We start from the raw sequence: 16946 nt of genomic DNA, 5'->3' as shown, positions 1-16946 counted from the left end.
CATACGCCAGTCAGGGCAGTAATGCCCTGATGGCAGCCCTAGTCCTCCATCTGGACTCTTTTGAGGAGGTATTGGAGTATAGGATTCAGAAGAAGTGTAGGGCTGTAATGATCAATAATATACACCCACTATACGAGCTATTCTTGAAGCAGAAGAGCACATTCAGTAGCCGTCTAATCCTGCTAAGGTGTAAGAAGGAGAAATTTAGGAAATCGTTTGTACCTACTGCTATGGGGATATATAATAATTTCCTAAGGGTGGTAGACAATAATGACTGATTGCAGGTGTACTAATGTCAATTAAAAGTGACATACCTGAATTATTGACATTTATTTGTTATGTAATGTTGGTATACTTGTGCAAGATTTGTGTAATAATATTTTATGTACTGCTGTTTGTATTGCTGCTGTAATACCGTAATTTCCCCTGGGATCTATAAAGTGTATCGTATAAGTATAAGTACTACAGTGGTACAGTAGTTATTTAAATAAAAAAAAAACTCAAGAATAATTTTTAAAGTAAATTGGATACCACCTTTGAAAGTGCTGAACAACATATTCAAATTAACTGTCATGTATGATAAATGGCATAAAGGAAAAACTGTCCTAAAATTTTTACTTTTTTGTTTATCCTGCTTCCCCAAAAACATAATGCAGAGTAGTAGAATAAATTAATATATACCCATTCTATGATTCTATGATTGTTATCTAGGAATAATATGGCCTTTAGATTGTGTTTTTTGGATAGTCTAAAGGTACCGTCGGTCTGTCACACATAACGATATCGTTAACGATATCGTTGCAACGTCACGCTTTTGGTGACGTAGCAACGATCCCGCTAATGATCTCGCTATGTGTGACAGCGACCAATGATCAGGCCCCTGCTGGGAGATCGTTGTTCGTTGGGGAATGATCAGGACCATTTTTTGGTCGCTGATCACCCGCTGTCATCGCTGGATGGGCATGTGTGACGCCGATCCAGCGATGTGTTCACTTGTAACAAGGGTAAATATCGGGTTACTAAGCGCAGGGCCGCGCTTAGTAACCCGATATTTACCCTGGTTACCATTGTAAAAGTAAAACAAAAACAACAGTACATACTCACATTCTGATGTCTGTCACGTCCCCCGGCGTCCACAGGGTTAAAACTGCTTTCAGCTGGAGCACTGCCGCTCCGGTCGAGAGTTTCCCTGCACTGACTGTGTGATGTCACCGCTGTTACTGCCGGTGCTGACAGTCAGTGCAGGGAAACTCTCGGCAGCAGCGCGTGCATTAGCAGCGCTCTTGCCGAAAGCATTTTTAACCCTGTGGACGCCGGCGGGGGACGTGACAGACATCAGAATGTGAGTATGTAGTGTTTTTTTTTTTACTTTTACAATGGTAACCAGGGTAAATATCGAGTTACTAAGTGCGGCCCTGCACTTAGTAACCCGATGTTTACCCTGGTTACCCGGGTGCTGCAGGGGGACTTCCGCATCGTTGAAGACAGTTTCAATGATGCCGAAGTTGTTCCCCTGATTGTTGGTCGCTGGAGAGGGCTGTCTGTGTGACAGCTCCCCAGCGACCACACAACGAATTACCAACGATCACGGCCAGGTCGTATCGCTGGTCGTGATCGTTGGTAAGTCGTTTAGTGTAAAGGTACCTTAAGAGAAAATAAGTAATGTGTTCTTTAATTCTACAAATGTTTGTTTTTATTCTTAGTTCAAGAACATTTTTTTCTTTTGTTTTGTAGGAGAAGGAAGATGACAAATCTGATACTTCAAATTCTCAGCAGCAAAAAAGCCCACAAGGGCTAAGTGATACAGGCTATTCATCAGATGGTATATCTGGTTCTCTTGGAGAAATTCCAAGTCTAATACCAAGTGACGAAAAAGATTGGATTAAGGAAGCAACAAAAAAAGACTCTCTTTCGCATGAAATCAGTCCCTCTAGTCCTTCAGATTTAGCAAAGTTAGAGAGTACAGTTTTATCAATCTTAGAAGCCCAAACAAGTGTTCTCGCTGATGAAAAGTTAAGAAAAGGTAATGATTTGTATGGGAAATATGCTGGACAGACTCAAGATAGAAGTAGGACTAAGATATTGCCAATGACACCAGAATCATACAGTTCAGAGGAAGAACTTGAAGATATTCAAGAAGAGGAAGAAGAGACACTAGATAATGGGAAAAAGGGGTTACCATCCAGAAAATTTCATAAGGAGGGCATAAGCAAAGCGAAAGATGTAACTGTACGCAAAAGGCAAGATTCAATAGATGACAGTAGTGAAAGTGAAAATTCACCTATTCCACAAAGGAAAAGGAGAACTAGCAATGGGTCATCAAGCAGTGATGATTTTAAACATGATGATAGTCAGGGATCAGGAGATGATGAAGATTTTATCCGTAAACAGATTATTGAAATGAGTGCAGATGAGGATGCATCTGGCTCTGAAGATGAAGAATTTATTAGAACAAAATTAAAGGAAATAAGTGCTAATGAAAGTAAGAAAAGGGAAACTAAAACAAAACCAATACAAACAAAGTGCAAGAGGTTAACTAAAAAAAGCAGTGCAAGCTACGATGATGATGGAATTAGACGTCACTCATGGCATGATGATGATGAAGAGGATGAAGATGAGGAAACATTTGATGAAAGTCCAGAGCCAAAATTTAGAGAAACTAAAAGTCAAGAAAATGAAGAGCTTTCATTAAGTGCTGGTGGAGGTCTCAGAAGATTTAAAACTATTGAACTAAATAGCACAATGTCAAATACTTACACTGAAGAGACTAGCAAACCTTCAACCAAATTATATTATGATGAGGAACCAGAGTTGGAGATGGAAAGCTTAACAGATTCTCCAGAAGATAGATCACGTGAAGAAAGATCATCAAGTCTCCATGCTTCTAGTTTTACCCCAGGTACCTCGCCAACTTCTGTTTCCTCCTTGGATGAAGATAGTGACAGTAGCCCAAGTCACAAAAAGATATCAGGAGAAAGCAAACAGCAAAGGAAAGCAAGGCATCGGTCTCATGGGCCAGTTCTGCCCACAATTGAAGACTCTTCTGAAGAGGAAGAATTGAGAGAAGAAGAAGAACTTTTGAAAGAGCAGGAAAAGCAAAGAGAATTGGAGCAGCAGCAGCAACAAAGAAAAAGTTCTAGTAAAAAATCAAAAAAAGACAAAGATGAACTAAGAGCACAGAGAAGGAGAGAGAGACCAAAGACACCTCCAAGCAATTTATCACCTATTGAAGATGCATCTCCAACAGAGGAATTGCGTCAAGCAGCTGAAATGGAAGAACTTCATAGATCTTCGTGTTCAGAGTATTCACCTAGTATTGAGTCAGAACCAGAAGGGTTTGAAATTAATCCTGAAAAAATATTAGAAGTTCAAAAGGTTTATAAGTTACCTACATCAGTATCATTATATTCTCCTACTGAGGTGACTGCTAATGTTGCTTTAGCAGAGAACACAAATGGACAGCAAACTCTAAAGAGTGCAGAGGAAGCTTATGAAGATATTTTATGTAAAGCAAAATTATATCACAGCGACAAGGAAAAAGAAGACGTTTTTGAAAAAGAACCTTTATATGGAGGGATGTTAATTGAAGATTATATATATGAATCCTTAGTTGAAGAGAATTATGATGAAAGTTTGGATGCTAATATAGTAGGTAGCCAGCATAACATATTTGACCAACGATTACAAGACGTAAAAAACAATTCAGCTGGTGACATTATCACCAATACTGCTCAGACTATCGCTAGTGCAGACAGACAGTGCTTCAAAACAGAAACATTTCATCCTATGCTGCCTCAAGAAGACATTGTTTCAAGTTCTTACATTGTCCCAGAAAGCCATGAAATAATTATTTTAGATAACACAGATGACAGGCAATGCCATGAAGATGCTACTGGTTTTTATGAAATTATCACTAGTCAGGACATCCAGCTAACACCAGGGTCCAGTCCTACTCAACATAGAAATGAGTTTAACATGAAAACTGAGCTTACATCTTCTATGAATGTAAATTTATATAAAACTGAAAATATGATACTAACTGCTTCAGTGGACTCATCCTCTCTTAATTCAATGTCTATTCCTGATGTTAAAATAACTCAGCACTTCACTGCAGAAGAACCTGAAGACGATGTGGTTGCTGATTATAGTGTAGAAAAAGCCTCTGATTATTGTATTTCTGAAAACACTGAAGTTCCCATGGATGGCCAATATAGTGCAAATGCATCTTGTAATGAATATGGCGTTTTAAAATCTGGTTATTCTATATCACAAAGCGACACACAGCTTAGTCAGACTTCAGCACCCAGTACTGCCACTGATATATGCAGTACAGATCATGTAATAATTTCAGTACCAGATGTTACTCAATCTACAAGTGCTCAAACTGGACCATTTTCTTCTACTGTGTGTGCAATGGCAACAGCAAGTACTAGTTATGTACCATTAGAAGATAAAACTAAAGAACATTCAAAGGATGCATCAAATGCTGTTACTGGGTTTCTCATTAATCATGAGCAACCAATGACCACTGTATGCATAGTATCAACAAAACATACTGTAACTTCTACAGCAGTTACACATGCAACAACTGCTGCCCAAAATTTGCAATCAGTCATATCATCAGCTCCATCAGTTACATCCAAGGTAATATCATTCTTTAAAACTTCTGATTCTACTGATCCTGTAACAGCTCAAACGTCTGTTTCTCCTCGACCCCCTCCTCCACCTCCACCACCATTACCTCCAGCAGCAACCCCAAAACCAGCAATGAGCTCAAAAAAGAGACCAGCACCTAAAATTCCAACAACAAAAGCAAAGCCTATCCCAGTAGAATACAACAATGGAGGCATTCAAGAAGGTTCACCATTAAAAATCAGTTCAACGCCTACAACCAGACATCATGCTCCACCTCCACCTGTCCCTCCAAAGCCATCTTCTATTCCAGCTGGATTGGTATTTAGTCATAGGACAATTGAAAGCTCAAAACATCAGAAAGAAACAAAACCTGTGGCTTATGAATCCCCAGTAGCTATGCAAAAAAGATTGGAAGCACAACACAAATCTCAAGCACATTCTATACCTACTATTATGACTTTAAACTTGGTTTCATCGGCAGATCATCAATTACCTTCTCCAACATCACCTCTTTCTCCACATTCAAATAAATCATCACCAAGATTATCCAAACTATCTCAAGAAACATATGTTGTCATAACTTTGCCTTCAGAGCCTGGTACCCCAACTGAAAGTGATTCAATTCAGACTACAACATGTTGGCCTTTACAGACAACTGTGCATGAGCAAGTTCCAGAAATAACACAAACAGTGTTTTCTAACACACCTCTCAGTATAAGTAAAAAAGTGACAGTAAACCAAGCATCAGATATTCTGCACAGTTTATCACCAATAACAGTGGAAGAGGCCAAGACTACTGTTTCTTTATCTCAAAGCACAGACTCTGAATTCACTTGCATTCCAGATGTTTTTCCAACTGAAAGAACAGTATCAGCTCAATCTCAGTTAAAGCTAGTTGGGAAACCTACTGAATCTAATTATATAATAGACCTACGCACTTTAAACAAGATAGATTATAAGGTTAAGGATTTTGAAGCTGACAGTTGCATGGATCTCTCTTCCACAACTGAAGTAAAACGACAGACTTCTGCATTTAGTTCTGCGAATCGACCAATAAGTGCTGTCCAACCTGCCATAGTAAACCTTAGTACTGCATCTCCAGTAGTTTCTTCTCTGTTACTAGTCACTGAGTCCATTACAGTAATGACATGCTCAACAACTGTAAGTTATGCATCAAGTTTGGAGAGTCTCGTTGACTTAGGAAATTCAATGAAGGAACCACTAAAACTGACAACTTCCAAACAATATGAAGACAACATTGCAACATATGCGGTTGATGTAGAAGTGCCAATTAACTTATCTCTGGGTATCCCAGCACACTTAATAGCTGCATCAACAACAAAACCTTTCCAAGTTACCTCTGGTAGTGTAACAAATGGATCTACTGATATCTCGACCTCTCAGGAATCAGTAGACAGCGGAGTGGTGGATCTTAGCACAACAAAATTTCTTAGAACAATGGTAACCGTGGATGATGCAGCATCCACAGTTGTCACTGAAATAATAGAAGATGATAAGCCCGTGGACTTAACTGCAGGTAGGAGAGCTGTGTGTTGTGATGTGGTATACAAATTGCCATTTGGAAGAAGTTGCATTTCACAACAACCATCCACTACTTTACCTGAAGATCGTTTTGGATACAGAGATGACCATTATCAATATGACCGATCAGGCATTTCAGGTTTTAGGGGTATTGGTGGTATGAAACCTTCTATGTCTGATACAAATTTAGCTGAAGCAGGACTCTTTTTGTACAAAAGCAAAAATACTTTTGATTACCCAGTTGGAATAGCTGATGGCATTGCTGTAGACCTGACATCTGGGAAAATAACTACAGGTCAGTATGATGTGCCAGCAAATCTTTCTTTAAAATGTGATTATGGTGTTCCTCATCTCATTTCTGGGTAACATTTTTTAATTTATTTTAATTTATTTTCATTATTTTTGGCACATTTTGGCAAAATATTTTGGAGTACTGGATGTATTTTCATTTTTTTTTAAATATTTGTATGTTTTGCGCACAGGTTCATGCATGTGCCTGCATGTTCCAAATTTCATTTTGCTTCATGTCCAAATAATCATTAAACTGGAGATTTGCATGCAATTTTACCCATGTATTTCATCAAGATTGGATGGGTCAGAAAACCACCAAACAGCATTGTTTTTAGGAAATGGACTATAACTGTACTCCTATAATTTCAGGTGAGGCTTTGGATTACCAAACCAAGACTACAGGTTCTTACCCAGAAACACGACAAGTCATTTCCGGCCTTGGAATAAGTGCCCCCCAATATTCGCAAGCCCGTATGACTGCTTCTATAGTTCCACCATATGGTATGGGAAGTGTCCTAAGGTCATCTAATGGAGTTGTTTATTCATCAGTTACCAGTCCAATTCCATCAACGTTTGCAATCACTACACAACCTGGTTCTATATTTAGTACAACTGCAAAAGATTTATCGACTTTTACTACTACTAACACAGTTACTTCACTTTCCAGTTTAAATCATACTCAACCAATACCAAGAACATATAGCATTTTAACATCTGCAATGGAAGATGTAACCGATGTAATGTCTGTGATTGACACTAGTTTGCAATCCTTTCCTATGGATGTTGCAGCAAGTACACAGGGTGACCTTGATTCCATTTTGACATCAGAATCAGAAACTTTCTCTGAAATAACTGAAGATGAGTCGTCTTTTATAATACCAGCTGATGATGGTAAGCAACAGCACCTACATTTGCAGCGGGAGCTTCTAGAGCTGGAAAAACTCAAACAGCAGAGATTAGCTGAAGAACTTGAATGGGAGCGTCAGGAAATTCAAAGATTCAGAGAGCAAGAAACTTTTATGGTTCAGAAAAAGCTTGAAGAATTACAGTCAATGAAACAGCATTTGCTGTATCAACAGGAAGAAGAGAGACAAGCTCAGTTCATGATGAGACAGGAAACGCTGGCTCAACAACAGCTACATCTTGAGAAAATCCAGCAACTTCAACAGCAGCTTCATCAGCAGCTAGAGGAACAAAAAATACGACAAATGTACCAGTATGGTTATGACTCTGAAAATGTGCCACCTCAAACATCTTCTGAACAAGTGATTATAGAAGGCCAATATTCTGCACCAGAGGATGGACAATTCTGGACTTGTGATCATACTGCCACTACATCATCAGTGGTTGCAGGTGTTGACATGACACCAGGTGATGCGTGGTATGCTGTACAGTCAGATGGTGTTACCCAATATATTTCTAGACCAGGGATACTAAATTCAGTTTCAGAATTGTCTCTAAAGGACATGGATATTAATGATGAAAGGCAGCTTAAAAAAAGAAGCTCCATGCCGCGATTAAGTGGCATGTATGATGAAATAGATGGAAGTATGCAAGATGACCCCAGATCATACAAACTAATTGTTGACAGTGGAGTCCAAACTGATGATGAGGATGGAAATGATAATAGATTTACTGGCAGAAGAAGAAAATCTAAAAAAGGTGTGGATACAAGTGTTCAGACGGATGATGAAGATCAAGATGAGTGGGATATTCCCACAAGATCAAGAAGAAGGTCACGTGCAGGAAAATACAGTGATGGAAGCAGTGATGCTGATAAATCTAGACAATTTTCCAAAGTATCTAATATGGCAGTGCAAACTGTAGCAGAAATTTCAGTACAAACTGAACCACTTGGAACAATAAGGACACCTTCAATACGAGCAAAGGTTGACTCAAAAGTTGAAATAATTAAGCATATTTCTGCCCCAGAAAAGAGTTACAAAGGAGAAAGCTTGGGTTGTCAAACAGAAACTGATTCTGATGTACAAAGTCCACCATATCTAAATGATCTATCACAAAAGGATAAAAGGCGCCCAACACCTTTAGAAATAGGTTATTCGTCTCATCTACGGGCTGAATCATCACTGCAGGTTGCACCTTCTCCTCCTAAGTCTCCTAAAGTTCTTTATTCTCCAATTTCACCAGTTTCTCCTAGCAAAGCGATAGAATCTGCTTTTGTTCCCTATGACAAGACAGTGGTAGATGACATTAGCACTCACAAAAATCATGCTGACATTGTACAGATTCCTCCACCAAGTCCAAAATCTCCAAAGGTCATGCAACGCTCAATGTCAGATCCTAAACCCTTAAGTCCTACGGCAGAAGACATGGCTAGAACACAGTTCCAGTACTCAGATGGATATTCAGTAAGAACTCATTCATATTTTCTAATTTTGTTTATATTCATTTGATTAATATATCATGTTGTATATCATGTTGTACATATGACTTTATTCCTGATGCCAAGTAAAGTGTTACATTACTTTGCACATACTACACTTCCAGACCTCTTTTGCTGAAGATTAACATCCTACCCCACAGTCTGCAGCTCATTGAAAATCATAGCTTCTATTTATAATATCAGCTCTCCTCCTTTCATAGCATAGCCATCTCTCCTGTACAAACCCTTCCCACCCACGGTCTCCTGTGTGGCTTTGTAGTGAGTTCAGGCTGTCAGTGTATTTCACACAGGAGTATTACAGAAAAGGCGGGTTTCTCCTGTATGAGACATAGTGACAACACTGATCTCACTGCAGAGCAATTACAAGTTACTTGAGCACAGAAGACATAAGTGTGATTACTGACTCATCTCCGGTCAGGGATTGTGGTGCGAGGGCAGAACAGCAGAAGTGACCGTGCTATGAAAGAAGTAGAGTTAATAGAAGGTATTGTGATGTGACACAGCTAGTCATCACCTGTATTGCCCCTTCTCCATACTGACTCAGAAAATTAGACTAGGAAATCAGGGTGGTCTGACATCATACATCTCACACATTGAGAAACCGGCTCTAAGCTATTGTGAGGGTGTTCTTCTTTCCTTTGAGTGTTTCTATCTAATTATAATTACTGAGCATCATACAGAGAGAAGTAAACACCATAGTTGCCAATCGTCCATAAATTTGCAGACAGTCTGTAAAAGTCTGGTGCTTTCCTCTGCTGTCCGTAGCGTCCAGCAGAAAAAGCACCTTCTGTGAATTTTCCCCGAAGTTTCTACTGTGCATGAGCTAAAAAGGTTGTTATTGTGCAGTACAAACAGAGCCTGTCCCATAAGAAGAGTCAAATGGGAGTCTGGAGGGTAGCCGGCCGGGTAGCTGCTCTATCATAACGGAGCAGAGACATGCTTGCATGTGGGTCCGTAAAAGTCAGACATGAAAAGGAGTCCTGGCATTCTCCTGCTGACCTGCCTGTTGCTGCCGCACATCTCCGGCTGGCTGATGATCCAGAACTTGGTGCATTACAAGTAGTCAAACGGGGATGGGGCCTGATGCCAGGGCTGGCACCGGCCTCCTCGCCCCTTAACCCCTTAGTGACAGAGCCAATTTTGTACTTAATGACAAAGCCAATTTATACAATTCTGACCACTTTCACTTTATGTGGTTATAACTCTGGAACGCTTCAACGGATCCCACCGATTCTGAGATTATTTTTTCATGACATATTGTACTTCATGGTAGTGGTAAAATTTATTCGATATGACTTGCATTTATTTATTAAAAAAACTTAAGTATGGTGAAAATTTTGAAAATGTTGCAATGTTCAATTAATCCAGAGAGTGGTCTCACACAAAATAGTTAATAAATAACATTTCCCACATATCTACTTTACATCAGCATAATTTTGGAAACAGTTTTTTATTAGGACATTATAAGGGTTAAAAGTTGACCTGCGATTTCTCATTTTTTCAACAAAATTTACAAAACCATTTTTTTTAGGGACCACCTCACCTTTGAAGTGAGTTTGGGGGTCAATATAACAAAAAATACCTAAAAATTACACTATTCTAAAATTGCACCCCTCAAAGTGCGCAAAACCACATTCAAGAAGTTTATTAACCCTTCAGGTGCTTCACAAGAACTAAAGCAATTTACAAAACATTTACTTTTGAACCAATTTTTTTTTTTACTTTCACAAGGGTATCAGGAGAAAATGGACCACAAAATTTGTTGTGCAATTTCTTTTGAGTATGCTGATACCCCATATGTGGGGAAATGCCACTGTTTGAGAGCATGGCAGGCCTCAGAAGGGAGGAAGCACCATTTGACTTTTTGAGCGCAAAATTGACTGGAATCAATGGTGGTGCCATGTCCTGTTTGGAGACCCCCTGATGTACCTAAACAGTGGAAATCCCTCAATTCTATCTCCAACTCTACCCCAACACACTCATAACCCTAATCCCAACCCTAACCATAATCCTAACCACAACCCTAACCCCAATACACCCCTAACCCTAATCCCAACCCTAACCGTAATCCCAACACTAACCTTAGCCCAAGCCCTAACACTAACCCTATCCCTACCTCTAGCCCTATCCCTAACCCTAATTTTAGCCCAGCTCACTTCAGCCCAACCCTAACTTTAGCCCAACTTACTTTAGCCCAACCCTAACCCTAACTTTACCCCAACTCACTTAACCCTAACAGAAAAATGGAAATAAATATATGTTTTTATTTTATTATTTTTCCCTAACTAAAGGGGTGATAAAAGGGGGTTTTATTTACTATTGTAAATTTCCTATTGTTGCCGAGTGCCGGCCGGAAGATCTCGGCGGGCACCCTGCGCATGTGCCCGCCATTTTTTCCCTGAAGAAGATGCCGACGGCCCGGGGACATCACGGGGGTATGCTGAAGGATCCAGGGACAAAGGTGATATCGGGGGTGGGGGAATCACATCAGAGGAAAAAGAAATTAAATGGGAAATCTGTATTTTTTTGTGGTTGCTGTTATACCGTTAATAACGGCGATTGCAACACTGGGGTCAGTAAAAACTGACCTGAATCATGTTCTCTGGGGTCTCATCTGGCACCGGGTCTGACTCTGGGGGGCGCTTAAAAAGTGGTGCTGTAGTTTAAGTACCCTTAACTGCCACCATTAAAAGGCATATCAGCGGTTGTTAAGGGGTTAAATTGTTTCAGATACACACCTCTTCCTGTTCCCCGCTGTTAGTGCTCCGGTTTCCGATGCTCCGCTCTGTTCCACGTTTTTTGACGTCTGAAACAGGTGTTTCTGAGTCCCTAAGTGGCTCATGACATTGAGCTCCAACTCTTGGTGTTGACTCACGGTCAAGGTCAGCCAGTTCGCCATCCAGTTTCGGACCTTAGCAACTGAGCGGGAGTAGTTGGATAAGGTCCTTATCCCTGTTTTTTTAAGGGGCCTAGCTGACCATGTAAAGATGCACTGGCCACTAGGGAGATACCTACACACAGGAGGACTTAATAACGGTATCCGATCACATTGATCTTCGGCATGCCGAACGAAGATTAGAGCTCAATGTAGGTAAAGGATTCGGTTAGCTCCTAATTTTTCCAATTCTTTGTGGAGTCCTTGGGGGTATCTTGGCCAAAATCTAAAACCCATCCAGTGCGTGTCCAGCTGACCTGTTTTGTTTGGAAGCAGGCTGGACACTACGTCAATATGTGTCTCAGACTTTCTCAGAGACACCCGCGTCCAGTGGCTGTCAGGGGAGGTTCTTTAGAAATGGCAGATATGTCCTCCAAGATTACCTTTAAGGTATCCTTATCCTATGGGCCGACTACCCTCTCTGCAGAGGCCTGTGTGAATTCTGGAGCTGAGGGAAATTTTGTGTCTTCTGCCTTTGTTTTGCGGCACGCAAACACTCTGGAGACTAAGTCCAGAAATCACGCTAATGAGCATGCTCGTGATGTGGCGACGTCTCATTGGTGGTTGGTCATCAGCTGCTCTGCTGATGTGGCCTATCTGGATTGGTCCATGGGCAAGGTCCTGTCCAACTGGACTTGAGCTGTACATACAGTTATAGGAAAAAGTTTGGGCATCCCTATTAATCTTAAGCTTAATGTTTTATAAAAAATGTTTTTTTTTTGCTACAGCTATTTCAGTTTCATATGTCTAATAACTGTTGGACACAGTAATGTTTCTGCCTTGAAATGAGGTTTATTGTACTAACTATTGTGCTAACAGAAAATGTGCAATCTGCATTCAAACTAAATTTGACAGGTGCATAAGTATGGGCACCCCACCAGAAAAGTGACATTAATATTAAGTAGATCCTCCTTTTGCAAAATAACAGCCTCTAGTCGCTTCCTGTAGCTTTTAATGAGTTCCTGGATCCTGGATGAAGGTATTTTTGACCATTCCTCTTTACAAAACAATTCCAGTTCAGTTAAGTTTGATGGTCGCCGAGCATGGACAGCCGTCTTCAAATGATCCCACAGATGTTCAATGATATTCAGGTCTGGGGACTGGGATGGCCATTCCAGAACAGTGTAATTGTTCCTCTGTATGAATGCCTGAGTAGATTTGGAGCGGTATTTTGGATCATTGTCTTGCAGAAAGATCCATCCCCTGCGTAACTTCAACTTTGTCACTGATTCATGAACATTATTGTCAAGAATCTGCTGATACTGAGAGGAATCCATGCGTCCCTCAACTTTAACAAGATTCCTGGTGCCGGCATTGGCCACACAGCCCCAAAGCATGATGGAACCTCCACCAAATTTTACTGTGGGTAGCAAGTGTTTTTCTTGGAATGCTGTGTTTTATGGCCGCCATGCATAACGCCTTTTTGTATGACCAAACAACTCAATGTTGGTTTCATCAGTCCTCAGGACCTTCTTCCACAAAGAAATTGGCTTCTCCAAATGTGCTTTTGCATTCCTCAGCCGACTCTGTTTGTGGCGTGCTTGCAGAAACGGCTTATTTCGCATCACTCTCCCATACAGCTTCTCCTTATGCAAAGTGCGTTTTATAGTTGAACGATGCACAGTGACACCATCTGCAGCAAGTTGATGCTGCAGCTCTCTGGAGGTGGTCTGAGGATTGTCCTTGACTGATCTCACCACTCTTCTTCTCTGCCTTTCTGATGTATTTCTTGGCCTGCCACTTCTGGCCTTAACAAGAACTGTACATGTGTTCTTCCATTTCCTTACTATGTTCCTCACAGTGGAAATTGACAGGTTAAATCTCTGAGACAGCTTTTTGTATCCTTCCCCTGAATAACTATGTTGAATAATCTTTGTTTTAAGATCATTAGACAGTTGTTTTGAGGAGCCCATGATGCCACTCTTCAGAGGAGATTCAAACAGGAGAACAACTTGCAAGTGGCCACTTTAAGTAACTTTTCTCATGATTGCATACACCTGGCTATGAAGTTCAAAGCTCAATGAGGTTAGAAAACCAAAAAAAGTGCTTTAGTAAGTCAGTAAAAAGTAGGTAGGAGTATTTAAAACAAGAAAATGATAAAGGTGCCCATACTTATGCACCTGTCAAATTTTGTTTGAATGCAGATTGCATATTTTCTGTGGTTTGCATCAGCATATCCTCAGGGTCGGCTGTAAGCCATTATATTTCCAGCACCTCAGGAGAGGATTGTTTTAAGTGCTGTTGCTGACTGTATGACCAATGTATCCTACCTGTTTTGTTAGTGAGCTTCGATCCTCCGTGAGGTTCACAGGGATCATGTCTAGCATCAAATCTTTCATTACTGTGTGCGAGTGACACAGCTCTATTGCAGAGCATCTGTTCCTTTACTGTGTGCGAGTGACACAGCTCTATTGCAGAGCATCTGTTCCATTACTGTGTGCAAGTAACATTACTGCGTGTGCTGTTCACTGAGTGACGTCTAACTCACTGAGAGCTAGCAATTGCTCACTGCGTTCTCCGCCATTGTTCTCTTTAGCTGCAGTTTACAATCATACAATTTTCCAACTAAGCATAGAAAACTGCTTCATTACAGAAATAGATGCTGTGTGTAAAATGCTTTGGCTTTTCAGACAAGATGTAGACTGAAAAATTAGCTGTACATATAAAAGTGAAGTCTGGGCATGGGGAGAGTAACCTACATGCCTACTATCTTTGTCTTCTTCCCTTCTGTTTTGGCTAACTTTACAGGTTTCTCCCTATATGTAATTAAGGAGATAATTGCCAATCAATCCCAGCTGGAATGATCTACTCACTGGACACTTTTCTCTATGCTTGTTTCACTTTACAAGCTTTGTTCTTTCTGAAATGCATAAGTATTTCATACCTAAACATGGTTTTCTATAATTTGGAAGCCTGTCTGGATTTCTTGTTTCATACTGTTCAGGCAGCATGAAATGACTGACAAATTCCCTTTAACATATATTTGTTTTGCTGCTCCTGTAGTCTTCTGTACAGGAGGCTTCAGACAAAAATAGGCCTCTTGGAGTCAAACAACAAGTGTACAGCACTAGAAAGGTTTAATCTGACATGGAACACCTGGAAGCATGCGTTGTTTGTTGTTACCAAGACATTCATATGTTGATTTTGATAAATTACCACTTTTGTTAAGGATTGCTTCCATTTTTCTTCTAAAAGGGCCTAAGTATGGCCTAATTTTTTATAAACCACATATAATTCCAATCTTTCACAATGATGTCTGGGTCCCTCTATGGTCTCTTCTCCTCTAAAGATTGGAATATTGGTCTCGCCTGTTATCAATGATTGGTGCATGATCACTTGTTGACACAGCTGCAGTTTTGACTAGGGTTACCAACTTAGTTTTTTTTAGTTTTTTCTGGATAGCTTCTAAAAAAAAACTCACTGACAACTTTTTTTAAGGACACATTAGTAGACCATAATAAATCATTAAGATTATAAGTGATATAAGCCATAAATCCTATATGAAGACATTACCAGTAGGGTTGAGCGACCTTCACTTTTATAGGATCGGGTCGGGTTTCACGAAACCCGACTTTTGGAAAAGTCGGGTCGAGTGAAATCGGCCGATCCTATAAAAAAGTCGGGGTCGGCCGAAACTCGAAACGCAATGCAGTGCATTGGGTTTCCATGGTTCCCAGGGTCTGAAGGAGCGGAAACTCTCCTTCAGGCCCTGGGATCCATATTTAAGTGTAAAATATAGAATTAAAATAAAAAATATTGCAATACTTACCCTCACCTTCCGAGGGTGAGTATATTCCTATTAGGTATATACTCACCCTCGGAAGCGCCCTGCTTCCTTCCGACAGCCTTCCTTCCTAAGAATCAGCCCTTCCAGGACCTTCGGTGACGTCGCGGGTGACGTCGCGGCTTGTGATTGGCCGCGCGAGCGGTCACATGGGCGGCCGCGCGGCCAATCACAAGCCGCGACGTCACCGCGACGTCACGGCAAGGTCCTAGAAGCGCGGATTCGAAGGAGGAAGGCTGCCGGTTAGTACCAGGGCGCGTCAGAGGGTAAGTATTGCAATATTTTTTATTTTAATTCTATATTTTACACTTTAATCTGAATTCCGATACCAATTCCCGATATCTTAAACATATCGGGAATCGGGATCGGAATTCCGATTCCAGATTCAAAAGATCGCCGACTTCATGGCCGACCCCCCACTGGGGTCGGGTCGGGTTTCATGAAACCCGACCTTGCCAAAAGTCGGCAACTTTTGAACAATTTCGACCCGTTTCGCTCAACCCTAATTACCAGCATTCACTGTGAACTGTAGATGGGTGATAAATACAGAAATTAAAATCAGTACAAGTCTCCCCATCTTCAAAAAAGATCACATACACATGACATTTTTCTTTTACAGACAGTAGATAAAAGTGCCATATTTTTTACGGACAGCTCCGGAATTTCTGAACAGTTGGCAACTCTGGTGGTGATGTCATAGCTACAGGACTTGACTGCTGAAGTCAAACCCAGGGCACTATAGCTCCCATCACATCTAAGTGGTCAGACAGAGATGGGCAGTCCCCTCTGACAACCATAGTACTTTTACATCAGTGCGTGTCAGCCTTGGGCCATTTGAAGAACCGATGACTGCCAAGTTTACTTGGTAGAATGATAATACACTGCAACACATAAGTATAGCAGTGTGTTGTACCAGCAATTAAATAATCATATGTTAAAGTCCCCTTAGAGGACTTAAAAAATGTAGCATATGTAGATGTAAATTTCTGGCATACAGACTTTGCAGGGATATGCCAAATTTATTAGAAGACATGAACATCTAACTCAGGTTTGTTATGAGATATGAATTCGCGCCACTGCCTAGCTTAGCGACATTTTAAGGTCTTAATCTGGCCATAGACACAACTAATTATTGCACACCACTAAGCAAAGTATGATTTTAAATAAAGTGAATTTGATAGAGAACTGCAGAACTTGTTTTAAACTCTTGCTGTCTGTCATCTGCATGCAAACTTTCAGTGGTATTGAAGCTGTGTTCTCATGGTGATTTTTTTAATCTATTTCCTAGTCTACCCCAGCAGTAAAACATTTTTCTTACTTTTTAAAGGGAATCTGTCAGTAGGATCAATAAGAAT

General features: G+C 40.5%; 1 protein-coding gene across 3 annotated transcripts in view; it reads left to right on the top strand.

Annotated features, from left to right (window-relative positions):
• PCLO (piccolo presynaptic cytomatrix protein) overlaps positions 1–16946 on the top strand; it is a 665287-nt gene that overhangs the window by 464840 nt on the left and 183501 nt on the right. For all 3 annotated transcript variants that reach the window (XM_069765158.1, XM_069765159.1, XM_069765157.1), the window contains exons 5-6: positions 1735–6472; positions 6838–8837. In XM_069765158.1, coding sequence (XP_069621259.1) covers positions 1735–6472; positions 6838–8837 — 6738 coding nt within the window. The remainder of the gene's footprint in view (positions 1–1734; positions 6473–6837; positions 8838–16946) is intronic.

The sequence above is a fragment of the Ranitomeya imitator genome, chromosome 4, assembly GCF_032444005.1.
Source record: "Ranitomeya imitator isolate aRanImi1 chromosome 4, aRanImi1.pri, whole genome shotgun sequence".
NCBI classification, from domain to species: domain Eukaryota; kingdom Metazoa; phylum Chordata; class Amphibia; order Anura; family Dendrobatidae; genus Ranitomeya; species Ranitomeya imitator.
The sequence above is the reverse complement of the archived record's forward strand: the minus strand, read 5'-3'. Positions and strand labels throughout refer to the sequence as shown.